The 22,419-nt window shown below is 31.8% G+C and overlaps 4 protein-coding genes and 1 non-coding gene across 5 annotated transcripts; 1 reads left to right on the top strand and 4 right to left on the bottom strand.

Moving 5' to 3' along the window:
- Positions 1–97: 97 nt before the first annotated feature.
- LOC103487013 (uncharacterized) lies at positions 98–4,058 on the bottom strand. The gene is made up of 10 exons (XM_008445200.3): positions 3,760–4,058; positions 3,389–3,640; positions 2,342–2,508; positions 1,796–1,894; positions 1,642–1,710; positions 1,425–1,565; positions 1,260–1,349; positions 981–1,148; positions 497–575; positions 98–392 (listed from the first exon to the last, which is right to left on the bottom strand). The coding sequence occupies exons 1-10, from the start codon at positions 3,839–3,841 to the stop codon at positions 268–270; spliced, it is 1,272 nt and encodes a 423-aa protein (XP_008443422.2). The 5' UTR covers positions 3,842–4,058; the 3' UTR covers positions 98–267.
- Positions 4,059–4,831: 773 nt separating this feature from the next.
- LOC103487014 (uncharacterized) lies at positions 4,832–8,058 on the bottom strand. Its single transcript, XM_008445201.3, has 5 exons — positions 7,776–8,058; positions 7,613–7,662; positions 6,051–6,174; positions 5,720–5,827; positions 4,832–5,604 (listed from the first exon to the last, which is right to left on the bottom strand). Exons 1-5 carry the CDS (start codon positions 8,020–8,022, stop codon positions 4,982–4,984), a joined length of 1,152 nt encoding a protein of 383 aa, XP_008443423.3. The 5' UTR covers positions 8,023–8,058; the 3' UTR covers positions 4,832–4,981.
- Positions 8,059–10,901: 2,843 nt separating this feature from the next.
- Positions 10,902–13,784, top strand: LOC103487015 (uncharacterized). The gene is made up of 3 exons (XM_008445202.3): positions 10,902–11,027; positions 11,343–11,803; positions 13,076–13,784. The coding sequence occupies exons 1-3, from the start codon at positions 10,950–10,952 to the stop codon at positions 13,716–13,718; spliced, it is 1,182 nt and encodes a 393-aa protein (XP_008443424.2). The 5' UTR covers positions 10,902–10,949; the 3' UTR covers positions 13,719–13,784.
- Positions 12,539–12,622, bottom strand: TRNAL-CAA (transfer RNA leucine (anticodon CAA)). Its single transcript has one exon. It is a non-coding gene; the product is annotated as a tRNA-Leu (tRNA).
- A 1,453-nt stretch (positions 13,785–15,237) lies between the features above and the next one.
- LOC103487016 (plant cysteine oxidase 2) lies at positions 15,238–18,251 on the bottom strand. The gene is made up of 5 exons (XM_008445203.3): positions 17,684–18,251; positions 16,818–16,936; positions 16,534–16,717; positions 15,717–15,923; positions 15,238–15,629 (listed from the first exon to the last, which is right to left on the bottom strand). Exons 1-5 carry the CDS (start codon positions 17,910–17,912, stop codon positions 15,502–15,504), a joined length of 867 nt encoding a protein of 288 aa, XP_008443425.1. The 5' UTR covers positions 17,913–18,251; the 3' UTR covers positions 15,238–15,501.
- Between the last annotated feature and the right edge of the window lie 4,168 nt (positions 18,252–22,419).

The raw sequence follows: 22,419 nt of genomic DNA, 5'->3' as shown, positions 1-22,419 counted from the left end.
GAATTTACATATATATAAAGTTTAATATCCTGAGAGGTATTTGAAAAAACAATTTGATTTTTAAAATATGAACACTCAAAATAAATAACAGTGGATGTTTTAGAATAATCTTGTGACTTAAAATTAATCCAATGTTTAATTTACACTTTTAAATGAAACAACAAAGCATATCAAAGGACCTTCAAGACCTAAAATTAAAAATTAGTATTTTTGGAAAGATAAAATATACAAATATATTAAAATAGTAAAAAGGTGAGTGAGGAACCATTATTTCTCCACAATAAACTCTTGGATTTCAATTCCTGTATGTCTTGCTTCTCCTTGCAATCTCAAGAACACTTCATCACCAACTTTAAGCGACGTAACAGCTATGGCTTTCTTCTCATTATTTCCTGCACAGCATTGGCATTGGCAAGCAAGATTTAGCAAAAACAAATAATCAAATCACTAAGAGACTCAGAAAATCTAAACTTGAAATTGTGCGAGTAAACACGACCTTGACCAGGGCAGACTAAGGCAACTGTTTCCGCATTCTGCAGGAGGACGCTGTAAGGAGTTTGCTCATCTGAATCTCTCTGCAAATAGTAAATCATTTGACTCATTTCCAGCAACAATCCTACTAAATTGAACCGAACTATCTGAGCATTATCGATAAAGGAATCCCAATCGGTATTCTCATATGATTCTCACAGTTTCTATCATTGTCATGTGAATTATATTTCAAATGGAGAGTAACAAACTCTACAAATTAATGTAGGGTTATAGTTGTAGCTTTCTTTATGTTTCAGTTTCACCATTCATGAGCAAGCTTTCAACTGTGGACCGTAAGGTTCAAAGTAAGCAACAGAGAAAACCAAGGAAGTTGGCTAACCGAAACATACGAAACACAACCTTTTTGGTTTCCCCATTCATGGAAACATCAATAGATTTGAAAATTGAAATTAAAAGATGTACGATTTGGATAGAAACACGACGTGCACCTTTGCCTGGACAAGAATCAGCTGCCTAGTCTCAATCTTTACACGTCCAACAATAGCAGTTCGCTGTCTGCCTTCCTGATCAACTACAATTACCTCTTTGCCTGCTTGTAACTCGGAAAGGTAACTAGTTTTCCCTCCCGGAACAGCTACATAGGCATGGACAGGTCCCTGAACATTCACAAGATAATGAAAAGGGTACAACAGAATAAACGAGTAACATTCTTGCAGCTTGCTCTGAGATTACTCATCAACTGAGCTAGAAGATTAGACTGAACTCACAGCATTGACACGAAAAGGTCGGCTAGCGATGTAATTTGATTCTAAGCATTCCGAGTGAACAAGGAACAGTCCTCTCGCAAATGACCCAACCTATGGAAGAATTCGATCGGTTTACACAAAGAAACTTGAGAGCAGTAGAAAAATGAGAAGAGGATGGAGGATTACAAGAAGCCCTTCGCCAGGTCTCATGAGACTACAGAGGTCGACACAAACTCGATCTCCCATTCCAACCACATGAATTTGAGTAATGGTAGCCTTAGTCAAACTCAAAAGATTACTAGCTTCGTTTCTTCTGTCAAAATAGTCCTGGTGACATTATAAATACAACAAAATAAGGAGCAAGGCTTTGCACCAGAATGAATAAGGAAAAATAATAAACCACCTTTAGCTGAAAAACAGCTTCAGGATCTTTAACTTTCAAAATAACTCCGCCCAGACCATGTTCAAGCGCCTATAAATAACAAATGAATTCAATCATATTTTTGCGATGCCAAGAAAACTACACACTTCACTCTGATACAGCCTCAAATGTGCACCTCAAAGAAGATTTGAGCCTCAATAGGAGTTTTCGAGATGGCAAACACTGTTTTCTGACTCCCCTGAAACGCTGCAACAATATTCTCTGCCGGTATTATCTGAAGATAAAAACTAAAACCTATGAGTTGCTTTAGTTCAAATGGAGCGTCCTAAGTTGAAAGGGAAGCACTTTCAAAATTTTCAATGATGTTTCTTTAAAATTCTAAAAATACATAAACCAATAAAAATACTTTTAATAGAACTATCTACAAGTAGTTTTTTTTTTTTTTTTCAAATTTAAAACCAACCCTGCTGGATAAACAGGTCATTCTGAATCCATCAAGAAAACCTCAGTAACCACTAATTAATATAGATCCTGATTCACTAGCAGAAAGTTTATAGACTCATCCAAACAAATCAAAATTCTTTTTTTACTCCCTTCTCTAAATTATAAATTCACAACCAAAGAGAGTAATGAAAAAACTAATATTTAAGGATTTTAAGATCACGAAACAAAATTAAAATAGTTAGAATTATGAGCAGCCTTATGGAAAGAAGCTGTGAACCTGCCAATCTTGTAAATCAACAACAACAATGTCTGCAGATGCACGTGCTGGTTGAAGCTGCTCCAACTGCTGGGGGTTAGAGATCTCAACAACTGAGGCAATTAGTCTATCTTCTCCATCTAGAACTCCATCCTCTTTAATAAAAAGAGGATGTATAACTGCAATTGCTGCACAATCCAACACCAAACTTCAAATTATATACCTCCTTACAAGTTCACTGTGATCATGACACTCTTGAACTAAACATATAAAAGAAATCTGTCAGAAAATCAGATGTGCTTGTCCATTTCATGCTAAACATATCATTCCATCCCGTATTTTTGTCTTGAATATTTTACATGTCTCACTATTGTACTCGAGATATAATTGTTTGGAAAAATAATCAATTTATACCTCGAAACGAACTTGTAAAAGTTGTATTAATTTAAAACTTGAACTTAATAGTGAATATCTCCACTTCCATCTGCTATGTTGAACTTAAGAGAAAAAACACCTCTTTTCCTTTAAGTTTATTGAAATTTTAGTACAAATGACCCAAATTTAGTCACGATAACGTCGAATGACCTGGATTCTAAAAACAATGAAAACTAATCTATCCTTATGTCATAAAGAACCGACCAACTTTAAATTTCCATTTGCGGATTCTCACCCACCGCGAATGCTTGGGATCCCGAACGCAATTACAAAGTGCATTACAATTTATTAAAAATTCTCCCCAGTGCCTATTCGAGGTCGCGGTTTTCACCCCTCGTGAATGCTTCGGATCCCGGATGCAATTACAAAGTGCATTGTGGTTTTTCTAAAAAATCTGAATTCTCGCCTTTTGTTCGGTACAGTGGTCATCCGTGGTCGATGAGACAACTTAGTGACATAAGTAAAAGGTTAGCTTTCATCGTTTTCATCAGACTCTGAATCGTTAATCGTTAATGCAACCAAACCAAATTTTGGGTCATTTATACAAAATTCTCAACCAAAGCTCATAAATTTGGCAAAGATAAAAAATGGTATCTATCTTCACATAAACAGAAAGTGAAACGCAAAGCTTACAAGACCATTCATGAGCAAGCTCTGTATTATGAGGCGAGAAGATGAAGGTGCTCCATCCCCTCTCAACCGCAGCCGTCATAACCTCCTGACACTCACTCCAAATCCATACCCCCTTCGACTCCTCAATCGGAGACATTGGAGAGGAGGAGGAAGTGTAAGAACACTGTAAACGACTCAAATCCGAAGACTTACATTCACCCGCATAGGCTTTGTCAAAGTTCCTCGAAATTAGGGGCCGAAGGTTTAAATTCTCTGAGAACCCCACCAAAGATTAAGTGGCACACGGGTAAATCAATAACGTTGTTAAATCAATGGAAAAGAGGAGAAATGGGATTCAAAATCTTGAATTGTTAAAGAGGAGACGGGAGAACCTGGTGTTTTCAGGTAGGTAATGCGCTGTTTGGAAAGCAAAGGAGAAACGGGCGAGGAAGAACGGAGGAAGGCCATGGTCATCGTTTTCTTCTTAGCAACTCTATTTCGCTCGTCCTTCTGAAAGCCCACTGGCCCTGTGACCAAAAAAAATGGTGGGCCGTTATATCACCAAAAAACGACAAGTCGTTTAGAACAACAAGGCAGTGAGAACTGAGAAAGGGGTATCCACAAAGGGGGTCGCGGTGAATGGGTCGACTGTTTACACAAAAACACAAGTCCTCGCAAAGTCATAAAGTAAGGGGACTCAATTATGATTGCTCATTCTCAAAAGGTGAAGGAAGTTGTGGACTTGATGACAGAAGGAATTGGCGACCAAAGTCCTAATAAACAGTTGTTGTAAGTAACTATTATAACGGTTTTTGTCATAAGTTCCGACTAGCACGAAAGACATAATGATCTCGACACTGTCATGGAGGGAGGTTCGGTTAGACGGACGTATATGCAAAGATTAGAACCCAAGCAATCAAGAATTGAAAATAAAGTCAAATGTCGTTAAACTATTAACATAGCAATGTTGGATGTAATAACAAATTAATTTATAAGCATTTGCTAAAAAAACTTAGATTAAATATTCACATTACGAGAAATGTAATCCCAACATTATGGAAAAACAACTTAGGTTATGAACCTTTTATTTTATCAAGAGAAATATTTGAATGCATCTTGGGTTGCACCCATCTTTGTGTTGTCCACTGAGTTTTTAATCACAAGTTGTCGTGTGACAAATTTTTAATTTTAAAAAATATATTTGTTTATTTATTTTTAGTTTTTACTCAATATGATTGAAGAAGATCCATCATCAAGCACTAATATTTTAGACATATAAGCAAGATTATCCATGTCTTCATCCCCAATATATATTGAGGTTGAAGTCTATTTAGCAACTTTCAAAACTTCACAAAGTTTAGAAGAAGGCCTATTTTTAGCCCACAATGGGGATACACCTCAAAGAAGGGAGAAAAGAAATTGGTTGAAGTTTGAACAAATAGAGAGCTCAAGAATGACTCTTCGTTATTTCCAACCTCCAACCATTCATTCCATTGAAATGATACATAATACAGAGCTCTCAAAAGCTAGAAGAGAAATCTTATTTTCAAAGCTACATCATTACAGAAGAAGTTAAAAAAGGACTTATTTGTCGGGTAAAATAGGATGAACAGTTCACTTAGTTGAGAACTTGAATAGCATAATGTGTTTGTAAGGCTTCTTAGGAGTTACAATGGTTGAAGGAAAATTGTGGTGATTCACTGCATCAGGAAATCCTTGAGTCTCCAAACAAAGCGCAGCATGAGCCTGGTACACGAATCCACCCTTCCCCTTTACATCCTTTATATAGTTTCCGGTATACAACTGCACACCGGGAACGTTTGTTGATAGCTCCAACATTCGTCCCGACTTCTTGTCGTGCACAACTGCTGCTTTCTTCAGTTTATGTTCCCTGGTGCCATCGTCCAGAGCATAGTTTATGTCATAGCCTTTTGGTAGCTTGTTTATTCTGCTTCCAACCATACGTGGCTTGAGGAAATCAAATGGAGTTCCTTTGACAGGTTCTAACTTTCCAGTAGGAATGAGATTATGATCAACGACAGTGATGCGGGATCCGAAGATCTGAAGATGATTCGACAGAATATCGCCACTGTTATGTCCACCAAGATTCCAATAGGTGTGTTGAGCTAGATTAACAGGAGTAGGCTTGTTTAGAGCTTTGGCATGCATTGTCAACTTCAATTGGTTGTTTGCAATGAGTGTGTAGGTGGCAGTCACCAAGAGATCACCAGGAAAACCTGCAAGAAGAATGATGAAACAAGCAAGTTTGTAAGAGCCAATTCGAACATCCTCAACTGGGATCGTTCATGTTCGAGAGATGGTTAATGATTTGCTCATCAGATGTAGTCTCACCTTCTTCGCCATCGAAACTGCGGTAGGAAAAGACGATTTGAGGAGAGCTACCATCTTTCTGATACTTGGTCACTTTCCAGACAACATCACTAAAGCCTCTAGTGCCACCTAAGGTTCGTAATCACATATGAGTTAGGTGTCAATATCGACCAAAAGACCAACGTCTCAAATTTCAGTTGATATTTCAAGAAAACAGACATAACCCCTTCATTCCATGTATAGATGATTAGATTTATAAAAAAGTCAACAAAAACATACATCAGTTAACTTGAGCTGAAAAGCTAAAAAATGACAAACTAAACAGATTATCAAGTCATGACAAATACTTTACCGTGAAGTGTGTTGTTGCCTTCATTAGCAATCAGCTTGTATAGAACTCCATCAAGAGTGAATTTCGCACCGCCTATTCGGTTAGCAACTCTTCCAACAATCGAACCAAAGTACGCTGTATCATTCTGAAAAAAGAAAGAAGATTTTCATTTGTTATTTGAATAATTCCCAAAGAAGAGACTCATAGATCAAAGAATACCAAGCCTAAGACGGATAATCTTTTGGCCAAACTAGCATGGTAGCTCTTATGTTTTGTGCTTAGCTTTAGTTCGACTCTACGCCTTTCAAATTGTCCCTATGACAGTTTTTTCATTGAGTTCCATTGTTCAGTTAATCATCTGATGGTTTTATCGCACATCATATATAGACATAGTTTATATACCTTATACTAGTTGATAACTCATCACCACCTTTATTTTAAAAGAGGAAAAGTTTTTTAAGAGAGGATTTGCATTTCATTTATAAATGTCTCCTCTTTTTCTGCAAGAGAAGGATTTTGTTGGCTGATCCTACTGAAAAGATAATATCCCAACTGAAGAGATATTAATTTCTTTAGTATGACATGCAAGCAACAATAATATGAAGAAAGTAAGAGGGTCAGTGACTTCTTAGAAATGAATTAAATATTTAACAAGAGGTCAGAGGGTCTACATATCTATTAGTTTAATTCATTTGTTTACACAATTCATTTTAATTATGTTTATTAAATATGCTGAATATAATATATTATTTCTAAACAAAGATGGGTCACACAGAGCTCCTACTTATTGGCCTGTTCAGGACGTTGACATTTAAAAAAATTATAAAGAAAAACAAACACAGTATCATGGAAAAATACGTATTTAGAAGGGAATAAATTACCAAGAAAAATCTAGTTAAGTTATAAGTTTAGTCCAACCTAATAGAACTTTGAACTTTTATTTTATATTCAATAACTTTGTAATCTTTAAAAAGCCTTCAATTCTATGTCCAATAGAACTCTAAAATTTTTATTTTGTGTTTTAATAAGTCCACCATCTATTTTGTATTTTTTAGAATTCATGGACGTGCTCTGTATAAAATTGAAATGTTATGGACCTATTAAACATAAATTTCAATTATCTGTCTAACAAATAATATATGAGTTATATTTAAGAACTTCTTAGGCAAAATTGAAAGTTTGCAATTAAAAGTTTAAGAAACTATTAGACCCAGACGTGAAAGTGAGTTAAAGGACGAATGGAAAACAGAAAAGAACAATGACGGCAAAAGTTCTCTTTACAGGTATTAACTTTCTACAACTATAGCAAACCTGTTGCATCATTCTACTAGCAGTAGAAACCACAATTTCTTCTCACTTTAAATATCACATCATAAAGAATTTGGGCCACACAAGCTTAACCATTATAAGGTTATGAGATATTTTTATTCCCTATGATGGCTTTGCACCTTTCAAATGATGAAAAGTAGGAGATATTATAAACCAAACAGAAAGCCAGAATCAGAGCTTGAAGTACTAAACTTAAAAATGAGAGTATCCATTTGAAAAATAAGGCTCAAAACAGCTAAAAAGAAAAGCCTCACCTGATATTCCTGAATGGAATCATACCCAAGAACAACATCATCCAACTTCCCTGAAATAAAAAAGAAAGAAGAAACCCATAAGAGAAAAAGGGGAAACAAATTAACAAACACAAGAACAGAAACCTTAAAAACCCCAGTGAAAAAGGACAAAATGGGGACAAACCATGCTTGTCTGGGACAAGAAGAGACACAATAGTGGCACCCCAGTTGGTAAATTTCACCGAAAAGTCACCTCTCTTAAGCTCAAAAATCCCAATCTCCCCCTTCTTCTCATACCCATTAGCAAACCCAAAAACAGCTAAAGCAACAACACAGAATAAAGCAAGGAAAAATTTAGCCATATTTGCCAAAGAATGAAGAAATCTTGCCCTCCTCCATATCTGCTTCACTGGCCTTATAAAGAGAAGCATCGAAATGGAAGGAGAAGAAGAATAAAAATAGTAAAATTGACAGACCCATCTGGCTGGAAAGAGACATGTGGATGCTGGTTTTGACTTAGAAAACAGAAAAGACGAAATTTTATTATCATCAAATTGAATTTTGGATGAACCAATCATCAGTTGCAATGTAGTGGCCCTACTTTATTTTCGCCCTTTCAATGATCAACAAGTCAAATTGTGTCCTTTTCCCTATGATTTTTCTTTAGGAAAAAGAGTTTTTAAATGAAGATAAAGTAGAAAGTTCAGTACTACTTATATTAGAAAAGAAAAGAAGTGATTAGGACAATGTATATAACATCATATTTTCAGTGAATAATCATTAGTATTTTAATAATGGATATGAAGTTGCTCAATATAAGAAAAGGGACCAGCTGTAAAACAAACTCCATTTTGCCACAAAAAGTATATTATCCTTTTATGTTAAAAGATCCCAAAAAAGTAGTGTTAATCTTTTTATTTGGTGGGATTCCTAGATGTTTGAGCATTTAAATCCTCCTATGTTATAGTGAATGAATGAATAATAGTTGATTACAGCATGAAAAATGACCATTTTTAGATAGTGTAAGCACAATCAAACTAAAAGTTCTTATCAATGTCTCATTTTAATTAAAAAAAAAAAAAAAAAGTTAGATTTTTCTTGATTCTATGACCTTGACATTTAATTTCAGAAATATAACTTACTTTAGGATGGAAAATAGACATAAATTTTCTTTAAAAAAAATTATGTATTCATAGCATAAACTTTATCAACATTTATAGATATTCTTTATTTATCAAGACATTCACATGTCTAAAATAGAACAAAAATCTCATTGATTCAACGATAAAAGATTATACATATATAAATGGTATAGGATATCTTTTGATTAAACTCACAGTAAAGATTACAAATGATTATGTTTAAAGTGAAACATGTTAAAAATATAAATATAGGAATATTTGTTTTAATTAAATAATCATATTTTAATTAATCTCTTATAATTGTTAGGATTAATATATATTTTAAATATAACAAAATTGATCAATATATTTATAAAATATAGCAAAAAATTAAAAATATATCTTCCATAGATTATTGATAATATGAAATTTTACTATATTTAGTAAATATTTTCAACAATTTTGTCATTTACAATAATTTTTTTTTTAAATTTACGGAATTCCCTAATTAGAAAAATAGTCACTTAATAAAATAAATTAAAAAGTAAATCTATTGTATGTTTTTGTTGATTTAGTAAAATAAAATATCTAAAAGTAATACCGAAAAGAAAAACAATAAATAAAATAGATTAAGGTCTAAAATAGTACTCAAAACATACTTTTTTTTCTTTTTATTAATTATTGATTTTAAATTAAGATAAAAGCTTCTAAAAAAAGGAAAATAAAATGAAGAAGATATTTAGGAGGGGTCATTTTCGTTGTCACATGGGGCATAGTTAAATGGAGTTTTGAAATTGCTAAATAAATATAATGTTGACATGAAGTCCTTATGAATTATGATGAGGACATAGCCAGCCTTGAGATTCTTTTCAATCTTAATTAACAAAACAGTGCTAAAATAAAAAAAGGATGACTTATCTACTCACTCACGAACACTACAAGTTTGGTCATGTTTGAAAAACTATGCATTCTATTTCTGTTCTTTAATGTCATTTTACATGGCCCAAAGTTCGGAGGTTTCTTTACTATTATTTTTCAATTATCACATTTGAGTTGTCTATACAAACTTGCAATATAGACCCAATAATTATTCTTTTTTAGTTTGCTGTTGTTATGTGTTTAATTAATATAATAGGTTAAGTTTTGTTTAATTTCCATTTTTTATTCTTCTAATTGCTGTTGTTAACTTATTTGATTAAGAAATTGTATTTAAAAGTGGTAAGGTGTTTGAATTTTAAAAGAATCAATTGATGTTTTTAAATAATTAACTAAATGAATATAAACTTTTTACGAGACCAAGAAAATTTTCTGCATATTTTTATATTATAAATATAGTTGGACGATCAACAAAATATGTCAAACGCTGAAAAAGGATCGAAAACAAAGAGTTGTAGTTCAAGTAAAATCAATTATTGTTTCGAAGTAAAAAAAAAAAGTGGAGAAACTAGGTCAACGTAGAAGAAACATTTACTACCAAGGTATGCCATACCTCATTCCCAAAACTCTAACTTGTTGCACCAATATTTTAGTATCTAAGTTAAATCGGTATGACAATTAGCATTGCACCCAATTTGCATATTTTTATGTTTGGCAAGTTTGCTTTCATTTTGAACTTTTAATTGAATCTGTAAGTATGATTTAACGAGTTTATCTTAATTTGATTTACACGTATAATATTAAAATATAATCAGTAGGAAGAGTATGCGTTTGTAATCGACGTAGAGATCAGATGTCACCCTGTAGAGTTAAAATTAAAGGCAAGTAAAATTGAAAAAATAAAAAGATAATCTACCTTTATCCAAAGAACAAAATTATTCATATAACTTGTCCTTAGATCAGTGCTGTATTGCACTAATGTTTGAGTTGACTACACCAAATTCAATATTTTATTGATTTCCTAACCAAATTCAATATTTTATTGATTTCCTAACCAAATTCAATGATTAATTTGGCCCTAATAAAAAAAAGATATTAATCCCTTCCCCAATTATATAATATTAAAAAATTAATCGCTATTTCAATTTCCTGACAAAATAATTATTTAAAGCAAGAAAAAAAAAATGTTTCGAGTCTTTCACAAACTCCAAGTTCTTCTTGAAAATGTGGATTAGAAAAACATATAATTAAATTAAAGACCATAATCCATTAAGTCAACACACACCATTCTTCTAAGTTCTAACCAAATTAATTACAATTCGAACAGCTCCATTGAAGAAGGCTTCCCATAATTTCCTCCCATGGCGGATTCTCGACTCTTTCACACTCACCTTTTTACACTCTTCTTTTGCATATCTTCTCTTCTGATCGTTACTAACGTAAGTCTCTTTTCTTCCGTCTCAATCTCATGTTCGAGAGTATAATTTTTATAATATACTTCAATTCAAATCGCTTTTATATAAGATTTTGAAATTAATTTATATGCACTGTATTAATCGTTTAAAATCAACTTTATGTTTCAAAATTTATGCCTTTTTAATTGTAGTGTTAGATTTTGAATTATTAAAAATCATATTTCAAACTGATTTTAAACCCGAAATACGTAAAACGTCTCTTTGTTTTAATCATTAGTTCGTCAGGCAAAACCAATATATTTTAAGATTTTTATTTCTCTTCTTTCTCGGGTTGGTTAGGTTGAAGGCAACTGGCCGAACCACGGCGGAGATTTGAAGAACAGAAGATACGCCAATAGAGAAACCAAAATCAGCCCATCCACAGTTTCCCGTCTCCGTTTGAAGTGGGAGTTTTTCGCCGGTGGCGACATTTCTGTTACTCCCGCGATTTACGACGGCGTGATCTACTTTCCAAGCTGGAATGGGTTTCTGTACGCCGTTAGAGCTTCCAATGGAGCTCTTCTTTGGAAGAAGAATCTCCAAAAACTGACGGGGTTCAACAATACCGGATTCATTCTAAATGTTAACTCCACGGTGTCGAGATCGACTCCCACGGTGGCCGGAGAGTTGCTAGTTGTTGGAATCTATGGACCGGCCGTCGTCATTGGCGTTAAAAGGTCAACAGGGAAGCTTGTGTGGTGTAGAAGGATGGACTACAAAAATAGAAGTTTCATCACCATGTCCGGCACTTACTACAAAGGGTAGCCATTCTCATCTCAATCTTTGTTTCTTTATTTACATTTTCTTAATATTCGTTGTTAGAAAGAGCTTAAACGTACTTCACTGTTATCCCCAAAAGTTAGTAGGATCAAATTTTTAAGATATTTTTCTTTTTTGAAAATTTATGTCCCAATTACTTTTATATATTCCTGTAACTTAACATCCACCTATAAAAGAACGTGATCTTGTCATTGCTTTCAAAAAAATCTATGAAATATAAAACTAAAATTAATAGAAGGTTGATACTAGATTAAATCTACCTTAATTTGTCAAGTTAAGCCTTTAGATTTTACGGAACAAATACAAATTATTTAAACTTTTAAGATAAAATTCATTACACATAGTTATTTTAGTGTAAATATTATGTTAATTTTTCTATTTTTGATAATTTCTTATTTATAAGTTCTTTAGCAAACCACTATTCAATCTAACTATTATTAGCAATTTAAATACCTTGTATAAGAAAAGTTAACATGAAATTCAACTTTTAGTTCTATAAGGCAGAGATTGCAAAATCTACTAATTTAAGATCATAAGTTACATAATTTTATATTCTAAATATGATTTTGAAAAAAAAAGTATTTGGTTGAACTCAATTAACATAAGTACTGTTTGAAATTATTAGTGAGATTTAAATTTGAAACTTAAGAAAAACAAAATTTTGATACTAATATAAAGTCTTCCATATGCAACTCCATAGAGATAAAATAATAAAATGTCAGAAGTGGGATTTGAACCCACGCCCTCTCTCGAGGACCAGAACTTGAGTCTGGCGCCTTAGACCACTCGGCCATCCTGACTTTGTTGTATACAAATTTCAATACTTAAAGCATTAAATTTTAATGTGACAGAAATATAACACAGTTGCATGTATACAAAACTAACGTTATTAAGAACCTCTTTTGTTCGTGCTTAAATGTTAAGGAACGTTAAATAATGCATGTTGAGATATGTTATTAATCAATATTTGAGAATTTAATGTTTGTGTTTATTTGATGGGTTCTTCTCTCTTGAGGATTCTACTCATTTGATCAATTAAAATTAATATAAGTTCTATTTTCATATATAAAAAAATAGCACAAATGATAATCATTGATGAAATAAATATATCTTATATTTAAGAGATCAATTGAAACAAAATACTTAATTACAATAATAGTATGTTTAATTTCTAGATTAACTTCAAATAATGATGGAAGAACAATAATTAGTTGTAGGATTATAGAGGTGATAAATGATTAATAATTGTACAGAAGTTTTTTCATTGGAACATCCTCACTAGAAGAAGGGCTTCCCGTTGATCAATGTTGCACATTCCGGGGAAGCTTCTCCAAACTAGATGCAAGAACGGGTGCCATTCTGTGGCAAACCTTCATGCTACCGGACAACCACGGCGATACCCAACAATACTCCGGAGCGGCCATTTGGGGCAGCAGCCCCTCCATCGACCCCGTTAGGAATCTTGTCTACATTGCCACTGGAAACCTCTACTCGGCACCCCTCCGTATACGTGAGTGCCAGGAAAGACAGAACAACCAAACCGATCCCACACTGCCCGATAAATGCATTGAACCCGAGAACCACTCCAATTCAATTCTGGCTCTTGATGTTGATTCCGGTGATATTAAATGGTATAAGCAGTTGGGTGGTTATGATGTGTGGTTTGGTGCTTGTAATTGGCATTTGGACCCTAGATGTCCACCTGGCCCTAGCTCCGACTCGGATTTCGGGGAGTCGCCAATGATGTTAAGCGTGTTCGAGCGTAACATGAAGCGCGATATTGTCGTTGCGGTTCAGAAAAGTGGATTTGCGTGGGCTCTTGATCGTGACAATGGCAATCTCGTCTGGTCTAAGGAAAGTTTTATTCAATTCCCTTTGGTAGATTATGTCATTTGAATTAATTTTTTTTTTTTTCAAAGTTCAAAGTACAAACATAATCTATGCTTTGTTTTGGCAATTTGAATTAGATTATTTGTATTTTACGTACAAATAAATCTATTACTACGTTACTATATGTTCTTTTGAGCTGTTTTTTTTATTTTCTCAATTTTCAGGAGGCTGGACCAGGAGGTCTCGGCGGGGGCGGGATGTGGGGGGCAGCGACAGACGAGAAAAGTGTATACACAAACATAGCCAACAGCCAACACAAGAACTTCACACTTAAACCAACAAACAAAACCACAATTGCAGGAGGATGGGTGGCAATGGAAGCTAAAACCGGCGACATCATTTGGTCGACAGCAAACCTTAATGATGCCACCGCTCCAGGACCGATTACAATAGCCAATGGGGTTGTGTTTGCAGGATCTACATATCGGCAAGGACCAATCTATGGAATGGATGCAAAGACGGGAAAGATTATTTGGTCATATGAGACAGGAGGTACTGTTTATGGAGGCATATCAGTGAGCAACGGGTGCATTTACGTTGGGAATGGTTACAAAGAACATATTGGATTTGTTAACAAGAATTACACAGCTGGGACCTCCCTCTATGCCTTTTGTGTCTAAGCCCTTTCTCTCATTTTATAATTTGATTTCAATTATTCGGATTGTGTTGATTTTAATTTGTTTATTTTAATTTTGATTCAAAGTTAAACTTCATTGGAATGAGTGACATTAAGTACAACAAGCTTCCTCATTCTGCACCAAGAAGAACCATCGAACGTAATTGTACCTATAACAAACAACAAAAAGTTCTATTGTTTTTTAAACATAGAAAAATAGACCAAACTATTAATAGGTTGAAAAAGTTCTACATTACGATAATAAGAGTCTTTCAACACTTACGAATGATAGAAATCAATAATAATCTATCAATATTTATGGGCATTTTTTTTCTCTGTGTGAAAGTTCTTCTAACTAAAATAAGAATATAACTTAGAAATAACTAATGTATACTGACTTATACATAGAGGAGTGCATCAACGGTAGATATTATTCAATCTGCAATTCTATAAAATTGGGACAAAAATTCATTTTTGTACTAAAATTAATTAATTAATCAACTATAGAAAGAGAAAAGAAATTATTGAAAACTGTTAGAAAACATTTATAGATATAAGAAAATTATACTTTGCAAAAGTAATAGACTACAATTGATTCAAATAGGTCTATTTTATCTATCAATTTGAGGTATACATTTGAGTCTATCAATATTTATTATAAATAAAAAATAGCATTTTGTAAGTTAATATTTAAAAATTATATATTTATTATTAAATCAAATATATGGAGGCTACTTGTATGACTACAGTAAAATCTTAAAAACTTTCCATAATTACATATACAAAATTACCATTTATCTTTTTTAAAAAAAATTCAAAGTACAGGAAAATCTGAAAAGAAGTATTTTTTTTAAAGGTGAAATCTGTTATATGTATAACAGTATAACATCAACAAACTGGGAGAGAACATAACAAATTCAAACTCCTTTTTACTTGTCCTTTCCTAACTTGACTATGTACATACAAAGAAGATTGAAAACAGTAAGAGGGGGAAAAAGTACCTAATTCATGTTTCATAAAGAAGAAAGATCAATAAAAGAAGCTTCTTTTGTTTTTCTTCTCTCTCTCTCTTTTTTTTTTTTTTCTGGAAGTAGAAAGTAAACAAATGCACAGAAATGGAAGCGGTCTATGACGACAGCATTGTATGGAATGAAAGATATTATTTTGCAGTGTTCATCGAGTCTCTACTATCTTTGGCCCTTCGTACAATGCTCCAACTGCGGCTAAGTCTTCAGGTTGCTCTCTTTCTTCAAGCCATGCGTAGCTTTCCCTTTCCACTTCGGGGACCGAAATATTATCGACTGTGATTTTTCGAACAAAACCATGATATCAAACATCTGCTTCATCTAGTTTATTGTAATATAAGACCCAATGAAGTCACAAGGTACCTGAAAAATCGGATAAGGGAAAGTCAAGGTAGTATGAGCAATGCCGACCATCGGGATCGGAGTAAGGGGGGCCAAGCACATCTAACACTGCACACGCAGTCACAGCCGTGAAGCAATGCATGTTCCCTCCGTCTGCAGGGTAAAGAATCGACGAGTCGCACGGTGCTGTGAAGTCTGCATCTACCTTAACTTTGGCTAACCGAACACCTGGAGATGTCGAACACAAATGCACATAGATTGTCATCCTACTTGCTTAAAATCCATAAGACCATACTTATGTATGATATGACTGAAAATTAGATGATCTTCTCTAAATTATTATATTACATCATATGATCCATGAAGTTCTAAGTACTTCTAAAGATGAAGGCCAAAAGGTTTAAGATACTTTCTAAAAAGTATGAGCATACCTCTTGATTACCCTATGAAATGACTATTAGCAAAGCCACTTCAAGACCTTCCTACTCACCGAGACCCTATTAGTTTTCCATGCTACCTCCATTTATTGTTTGCCACAAAGCATTATTCAATAATTATGTGCGGTCCACGAATAGATGAAAAAAAAATTAACAAATCACTTGATGAAGTGTCAACTTGTAGTAGATACTAAGATAGTAGTATAACTTTTTCCAGTTTTGGTTATGAAACAGACAACACAGACAAATACCCATCAATCACCATCAATCTATTATAGACTTATAGATACTTCCATCAATTCAAACCTATTGCACATTCTTTCTTCATAAATGATTAAGAAATGATAGTTAATTCAACCAATTGCAGAGTGAGCAGAGAAAGATATTGTACGAAGACTCACTTCTTGAAGGAGCTGTGCCACTTGATGTATCGACACACGCAGATGCGCCATTCTCAGCACCAACCTCGGCCCAGTCGTATGCCTTGATGTGCATGGTTCCAAAGAGAAGCTTGCTAAAGACTGTCATTCCAGGATGGTTGTGAAGTGGAATGACACCTGAAGGAGGCAAGCAAAATATTCCCATCTGTGCCACAAATATAAATTCAAATGGTCAAAACTACATAGGTTTCAAGTAAACTTCCCCAACTAGACTGCTTTCTCATAAACCAACTGAAAATGCCTACAGAGAATTTGTTGTTCTCATAGAGGTGCAAATATGTTATCGGGGGAGTTTGTTGACTGGCTGTCGTCCAAAAATACGGCATGTCCGGCGACAACCCAACATCTACTGGCTCCATTTTATCTATATATACAAGAAGATTTATTAGTAACAAAAAAAACCAAAAGCCAGTAACACAAAGAAAGCTTCAAGTATTGCATTGTATCTAACTTTGTTTCCCAAATTTTAAGGTTCAAAAGAAACCAATTGGATTTGATTGGTTTATTCTAAAAAACTTCCCAAAAGCTTCTAAATTGCAGCAAAACATTAAAAATAATGGAGGTAGAGTAGAGTAGCTTATTCTATATAACAAAAATCCTCTGTGGAACTTGAACCAATTTGCACTTTCTAAATGATCCTCATACGTAGTCATTGAATAGACAAAAAAACCAAATCATTATCCAACTAAAATAACTCAAAGCACCATTATCTAGAACAGAAACCACACAACAGCCAAAAAATAAAACACCCAGCACGTGCAGTAGGAGTGCAAGTTGCCACAAACGGCCCAAAAGACATGCTAAAATATATATATTTCTTTACACCCACAACCCAATAGGACATTGAAAAGTACAAATAAGATTAAGGAGAATGAATATGAAACCCCATGAAAAATTCATATAACCCAACACAAAAGCTTTGCACAAACGAGGTACGTACAGTTCGTACGGATTAAAAATGCCCCTCCTTTTTAAAAAAAAATGGAAACAATCCTATCATCACAACACAAAACTACATTATGAATTAGAATTAAGAATTCGGCTCAACCCACAATGAGAATTCATCAAATTAGGGATTTCATAAGTTAAAAAAACAAAAAGAAAGACATACCCAGAACAGCTCGTAGGCGTTCAATATCTTCAGAAGAAGGAACGATTCCAGTCCCACTAGAAGCAAAAACTTCCTTACAAGTTTCATAGAGTTTCTGAACCGGTAACGGGGAGGAGGATTTCCTCATCCGCCGCCGATTCTTTCTGGGCTTGTTATTCGTAGTAGTTTCTTTAGGCAATTCACAAAACTGTTTCCCTTTGCGATCAGCCAGAGACCTCTCAATCCCCATTAAAGCAACAGAGAGAAGGGGGGATTGGAAAGTGAAATGAAGTGGGCAGTTAAGGAAATTGGGGGAAAAGGGGTAGAAGAAAACGGGGATCTGGATAGAACCCAAGAGAGAGAAAAGAAGAAAGCGAAGAAGAAAGAGGGGAGGAAGAGGAGGAGAGAGAGAAGGTACAGATTAGTACAGATTGAGAGGAGATGTCAAAATGGGCATCTCCGAATGGAGAAGAAAAGGGGAGGGGAGGGGAAGAAGGGGTATAAAAGGAAGGAGGTTTTAGCAAAGAGAGAGAGAGGGGTTTGAAGAAGAGAAAACCAGGGGCCATTCGTATCATTCCAGTGGGCTGTTCCAAACAGCGGATTTTTCTTTTCTTTTCTTTTCTTTTCTTTTTTTAATTTGGTGATGTTTTTTTTTTTCTTTTTTTCTTTTTTTCTTTTATATATATATATATATATATATATTTGTGTGTAACTTTTTTTTGCCTTTGCTTCTACTAAAATTCACACTCAATTTTCCATGCGATTATTCTATTTCTATTTCTTTGTTATTTCAATCATTCGTGTTTGAGAACGTAGACCTTTCAATTATTTTTTTATTTACCTTAACTCTCCATTATGTTTTAGTAATTTAGTCAATAAATATCTAGAGAAATTCTTATGAATATTTCAAGAAAAATAAAAAACAAGTTTACAAAATATTTATAGTGGATTTTGTTTTTAGAAGGTAACTATTTATGAAAGGTAAATAACTTTTTTATATGTTTTTTTTTTTTAAATCCTAACAATTTAAATGGAGTGAATTTTTTTTTTATAGATTTTACTGTATTTTTATAAATGATTACAACCTTTTACTGTATTAAAAAAATGCTCTCAAACCTCAATTTAATTTTAAAATTTTTTAAATATTATAAAAATGAACCACACAAATGACTAAATTATTATACACTTAAAAGTTCTCAAATAAAAAGATACAGGTAAAATTTCAAGAATTAAATAGTTATTAAAAATAAAAATAGATACTTCTATTGAAGTTTATGAACTAAAAAAAAAACTGTTTTAAACTAATCTAAAAAGTATCATTTTGTTTATTGGTTTTTGAAAATTAAATATATTAATATTTTTTTTCAACTTCCAAATCTCTTACTTGATAAAAAATAGACTTTGTTTTTAAAAAATAATAAACGAAACAGTTATCAAATATTTGATGTTTTGTTTGGTTTTTCAAGTTTTGTTCTTAAATTTTTATTATTTTTTTATGTCAACTAAGTCTTTTTTATATATAAAGATTTTCAATTTTGAATCTAGTAGGTAGGTAAATTTTATACCAAAATTTAGAATTTTAAAAATTTAAATATCGAATAGACATTAAATTTGTAATTTATTATTTTATTTAATTATTCCTTTCATCTTCTTTCATTTGGAATTGATATGATGGAGACAAATTTCCTTGATTTCATACAATGTTAGGTTAGAAATTGAATGAGTTATATGAAATTAAGCAAACTTAGTTTAGTTGTTAACCCATTTATTTTACTCTATTTGTTGAGATCGAAGGTGTAAGTCGGACCCTCACTATTTTTATTACTAAAATTAGGATTAAAATAATAATTTATAGTCTTTTGATCGTGAAATTTTTCGATAATTTTCATCTTTTATACATATAAGTTCTTAAAACAAAAACATACTTCTAAAAACTTTCATCGTTAAGATACATTAAATTGAGGAATCAAATGTCTAGTTTTCGATGTTTTCCTCCAAGTTTTATAGGTAAGAATCTATCTATTAAAAAAGTTTATATAGTATGTTTTCTATCAAATTAGAATACGAGGACATACTTATGCAATATTAAATTTTATTTGAAAATCACACACACATATATATATACAAAATAGTTATTTGAATAATTTATAATTAAAAAAAATTATAATTTTGAAATGAAAATAATCAACATATGTTTTAATTACATTTTTATAATCCGAAATCATTTAAAAACTTTAGTTCATATTTTACTTTCAAAGCTAAAGAGAAAATAGGTGAGGGCAAATATAAGCTATTAGTACAAATTGTAAGCTACCCAAATTAAACACATAATTTTCATATTGATATTTATGTATAAAATTGTTCCTAAAATTAAATAAATAAAGATTTAACTTTCCAACCCCCAAAAGGCCAAAAGGTTTGGTGAAACTTCGATTCCTACAATAGTATATACATTCTACTCTCAATAGACAAAAAGAAAGAATTCTCAAAAATATAAAAATTGATAAATATTAGTTTATATTTCAAAATAAATTTAGTGTAATAATTTTGTGTTTTACTGCTTTTTTTTTTTCTATGCAGTGAAAATATTTCTTATTTTTGAAAAAGCTCCTAAAAATAAGAAGATTATATTATGTTTTTTTTTTCCTTACAAAAATTCAGTGGTATGTTAATTATGTCATGGATTAGAGTCAATTTAATAATAATTTTGAATTACTTTTAATAAGTTTGGTAGATTGCATTATAATAGTTAGGAATGTAGTTGATTAAAAAAAATTCTAAAAAATTTAAATTGATGTATACGTACGAGAGTAAGAATTTCTAACTTTTTGGTGTCTATATCGACTTTTTAAAGCCTAGTTTAGATATCATATAATCTATTCCTTTAATTTTTGGTTTCATTAATCTTTTAAATTATTTATTGAAATTAAGTTGGTGTGTGACTTTATCCTACATATTAGGACTATGGAATTTTGGTGTCTAAGGGATTTTTGTTTAGAAATTTAACATAGTTTATAAATATTAAGCTAAACTCTTAATTATGAACTTCTTATAGAAAGGCATCATAAATAAATGTAAATGTAACATTAGTATATTAATATTATCGAGAATTATAGGCTTTAGGAAGGCGTTTTTTCAAGATTAATAAAAGAATGTAAACTTATATTTAGGAAAGTTGTCAAAAATAATACATTTGACAAAATATCTACATTTATAGAAAAATCAAGTGTAATAAAGTTTTTCGTGACTTTGTTTTATAGATTGTAAATAGTTTGTCAATTTTTTATATTTTTGAAAAAAAACTCTAATCAATTATCTATCATCTATGGTAAAAATGTAAATAGTTTGTTTATTTTATCATTTTTAACTATTCATATGTTAGAAATTGAAAAAAGTTTGAAGAAATCAACTCTCAAGTAATTTTATTTCAAATGTTTTAAAACTTTGAGGCATTTAAATATATATGATTATTCAAATGCAAAAAAAGTCTCAAATATTTTCCAAACAAAATTACTTTAAATTTAATGCTCTACTTGATAATCATTTGTTTTTTTTTTCTTATAAATAATGTTTATTTACTGCCGCACGTAAATGAAACATTTGAATTAAAATGATATACAATAAGATAAAACGTAAAATTTGACTTATAGTAAAATTTTAAAATTAATTTAAACTAGTAGAATAATTTATAAAAGTTTATTGATTCTCTGTCCAAATATTTTTTTTCAATTCAAAAGGTTATATAATTATTTAAAATAATAAAAAAAATAATAATCAAAAGGATATTTTAAACTTAACCTTAAAACTTGTATTTAAAATTTGAAAACTAATTAAAAATTTACATTTTAAAAACTCACAAAATTAATGACCTATTCTAGAAATTAAAACTCAAGTAATAAATGGATCTAAATTTCTCAATTTTGAAACTAAAAATATTAGTTTTTCTAAAAAAGATTTATGAGTAAATATATTATTGGATTGAAATTGTGTGGAACCCATTTAAGTTGAATTAGGAGATAATAGAAATTTTATTATATCAAAATATCTAAATAAAATTATCTCCACCCAAATTTGCATAGATTTGTCATGGTCAAAAAGACAAAAAAACAACAAAACAAAACTACCATCAAATTTTGCCAAAAATAATCTATGATGTATGTGTTTCATTGACCATAAATGAGAACTACAAGACCTTACTTTTCTTTTTATCCTTTTCAGACCAACAAAGTACTTTAATTTATTTCCATATAGGAAATGTTGCTATCAAAATCAATGACGTGGGTTTTTGTTTCTTCTTTATTGGCAAATGTTGTTGAATTAATATACTTTGGGATAAATTTTGAAAAAGAGGAACAAACTCTCAATAATCGTCATTATACAAATGCAAGAAACGTGTAAATATAGAAGAAAGTACTAAGAAGGAGAGGGGAACTGGACCTCATGGTTTAGCCCTGAAGTTAGAGAGTGATCAAGCTGATATTCCTTTGCTTTAAAGACTAATTTTTAGTAGGTCTAATATTCGTTTCTTATATAGTTGAGTCGACTTTTTAAATTCTCTTTAGAATTTTGAATCTTAAGTCCACTACATTATAATATAAAGGTTTTTTTTTTTCTTTTCTATATCTTGTTTTAATCTTTTACTAAATCCTAACTTAACTCAATCGATTCACGTAATAAATGCCACATTATTGGTGAAAGAAATTAATATTTTTAATTAAGTTATTTTATAAGTATATTTAAGGAGGCGAATGTTATCA

This window comes from Cucumis melo, chromosome 4 (assembly GCF_025177605.1).
Source record: "Cucumis melo cultivar AY chromosome 4, USDA_Cmelo_AY_1.0, whole genome shotgun sequence".
Taxonomy (NCBI): Eukaryota; Viridiplantae; Streptophyta; class Magnoliopsida; order Cucurbitales; family Cucurbitaceae; genus Cucumis; species Cucumis melo.
This window is presented reverse-complemented; position numbering and strand designations above follow the sequence as displayed.

Excerpts from the sequence above, each read along its gene's own strand:
- LOC103487013 (XM_008445200.3), bottom strand. The coding sequence starts at position 3,841 with ATGACCATGGCCTTCCTCCGTTCTTCCTCGCCCGTTTCTCCTTTGCTT. Across the intron at positions 1,350-1,424 it reads GACCTGGCGAAGGGCTTCTT|GTTGGGTCATTTGCGAGAGG; the intron begins GTAATCCTCCAT and ends ATTCTTCCATAG. Across the intron at positions 393-496 it reads CTTAGTCTGCCCTGGTCAAG|GAAATAATGAGAAGAAAGCC; the intron begins GTCGTGTTTACT and ends AATGCTGTGCAG.
- LOC103487014 (XM_008445201.3), bottom strand. The coding sequence starts at position 8,022 with ATGCTTCTCTTTATAAGGCCAGTGAAGCAGATATGGAGGAGGGCAAGA. Across the intron at positions 7,663-7,775 it reads TCTTGTCCCAGACAAGCATG|GGAAGTTGGATGATGTTGTT; the intron begins GTTTGTCCCCAT and ends TTTTTATTTCAG. Across the intron at positions 5,605-5,719 it reads CAGTTTCGATGGCGAAGAAG|GTTTTCCTGGTGATCTCTTG; the intron begins GTGAGACTACAT and ends TTCTTCTTGCAG.
- LOC103487015 (XM_008445202.3), top strand. The coding sequence starts at position 10,950 with ATGGCGGATTCTCGACTCTTTCACACTCACCTTTTTACACTCTTCTTT. Across the intron at positions 11,028-11,342 it reads CTCTTCTGATCGTTACTAAC|GTTGAAGGCAACTGGCCGAA; the intron begins GTAAGTCTCTTT and ends CGGGTTGGTTAG. Across the intron at positions 11,804-13,075 it reads TCCGGCACTTACTACAAAGG|AAGTTTTTTCATTGGAACAT; the intron begins GTAGCCATTCTC and ends ATAATTGTACAG.
- LOC103487016 (XM_008445203.3), bottom strand. The coding sequence starts at position 17,912 with ATGGGGATTGAGAGGTCTCTGGCTGATCGCAAAGGGAAACAGTTTTGT. Across the intron at positions 16,718-16,817 it reads ATGAGAACAACAAATTCTCT|ATGGGAATATTTTGCTTGCC; the intron begins GTAGGCATTTTC and ends TTTGTGGCACAG. Across the intron at positions 15,630-15,716 it reads TCCCTTATCCGATTTTTCAG|TCGATAATATTTCGGTCCCC; the intron begins GTACCTTGTGAC and ends GAAAAATCACAG.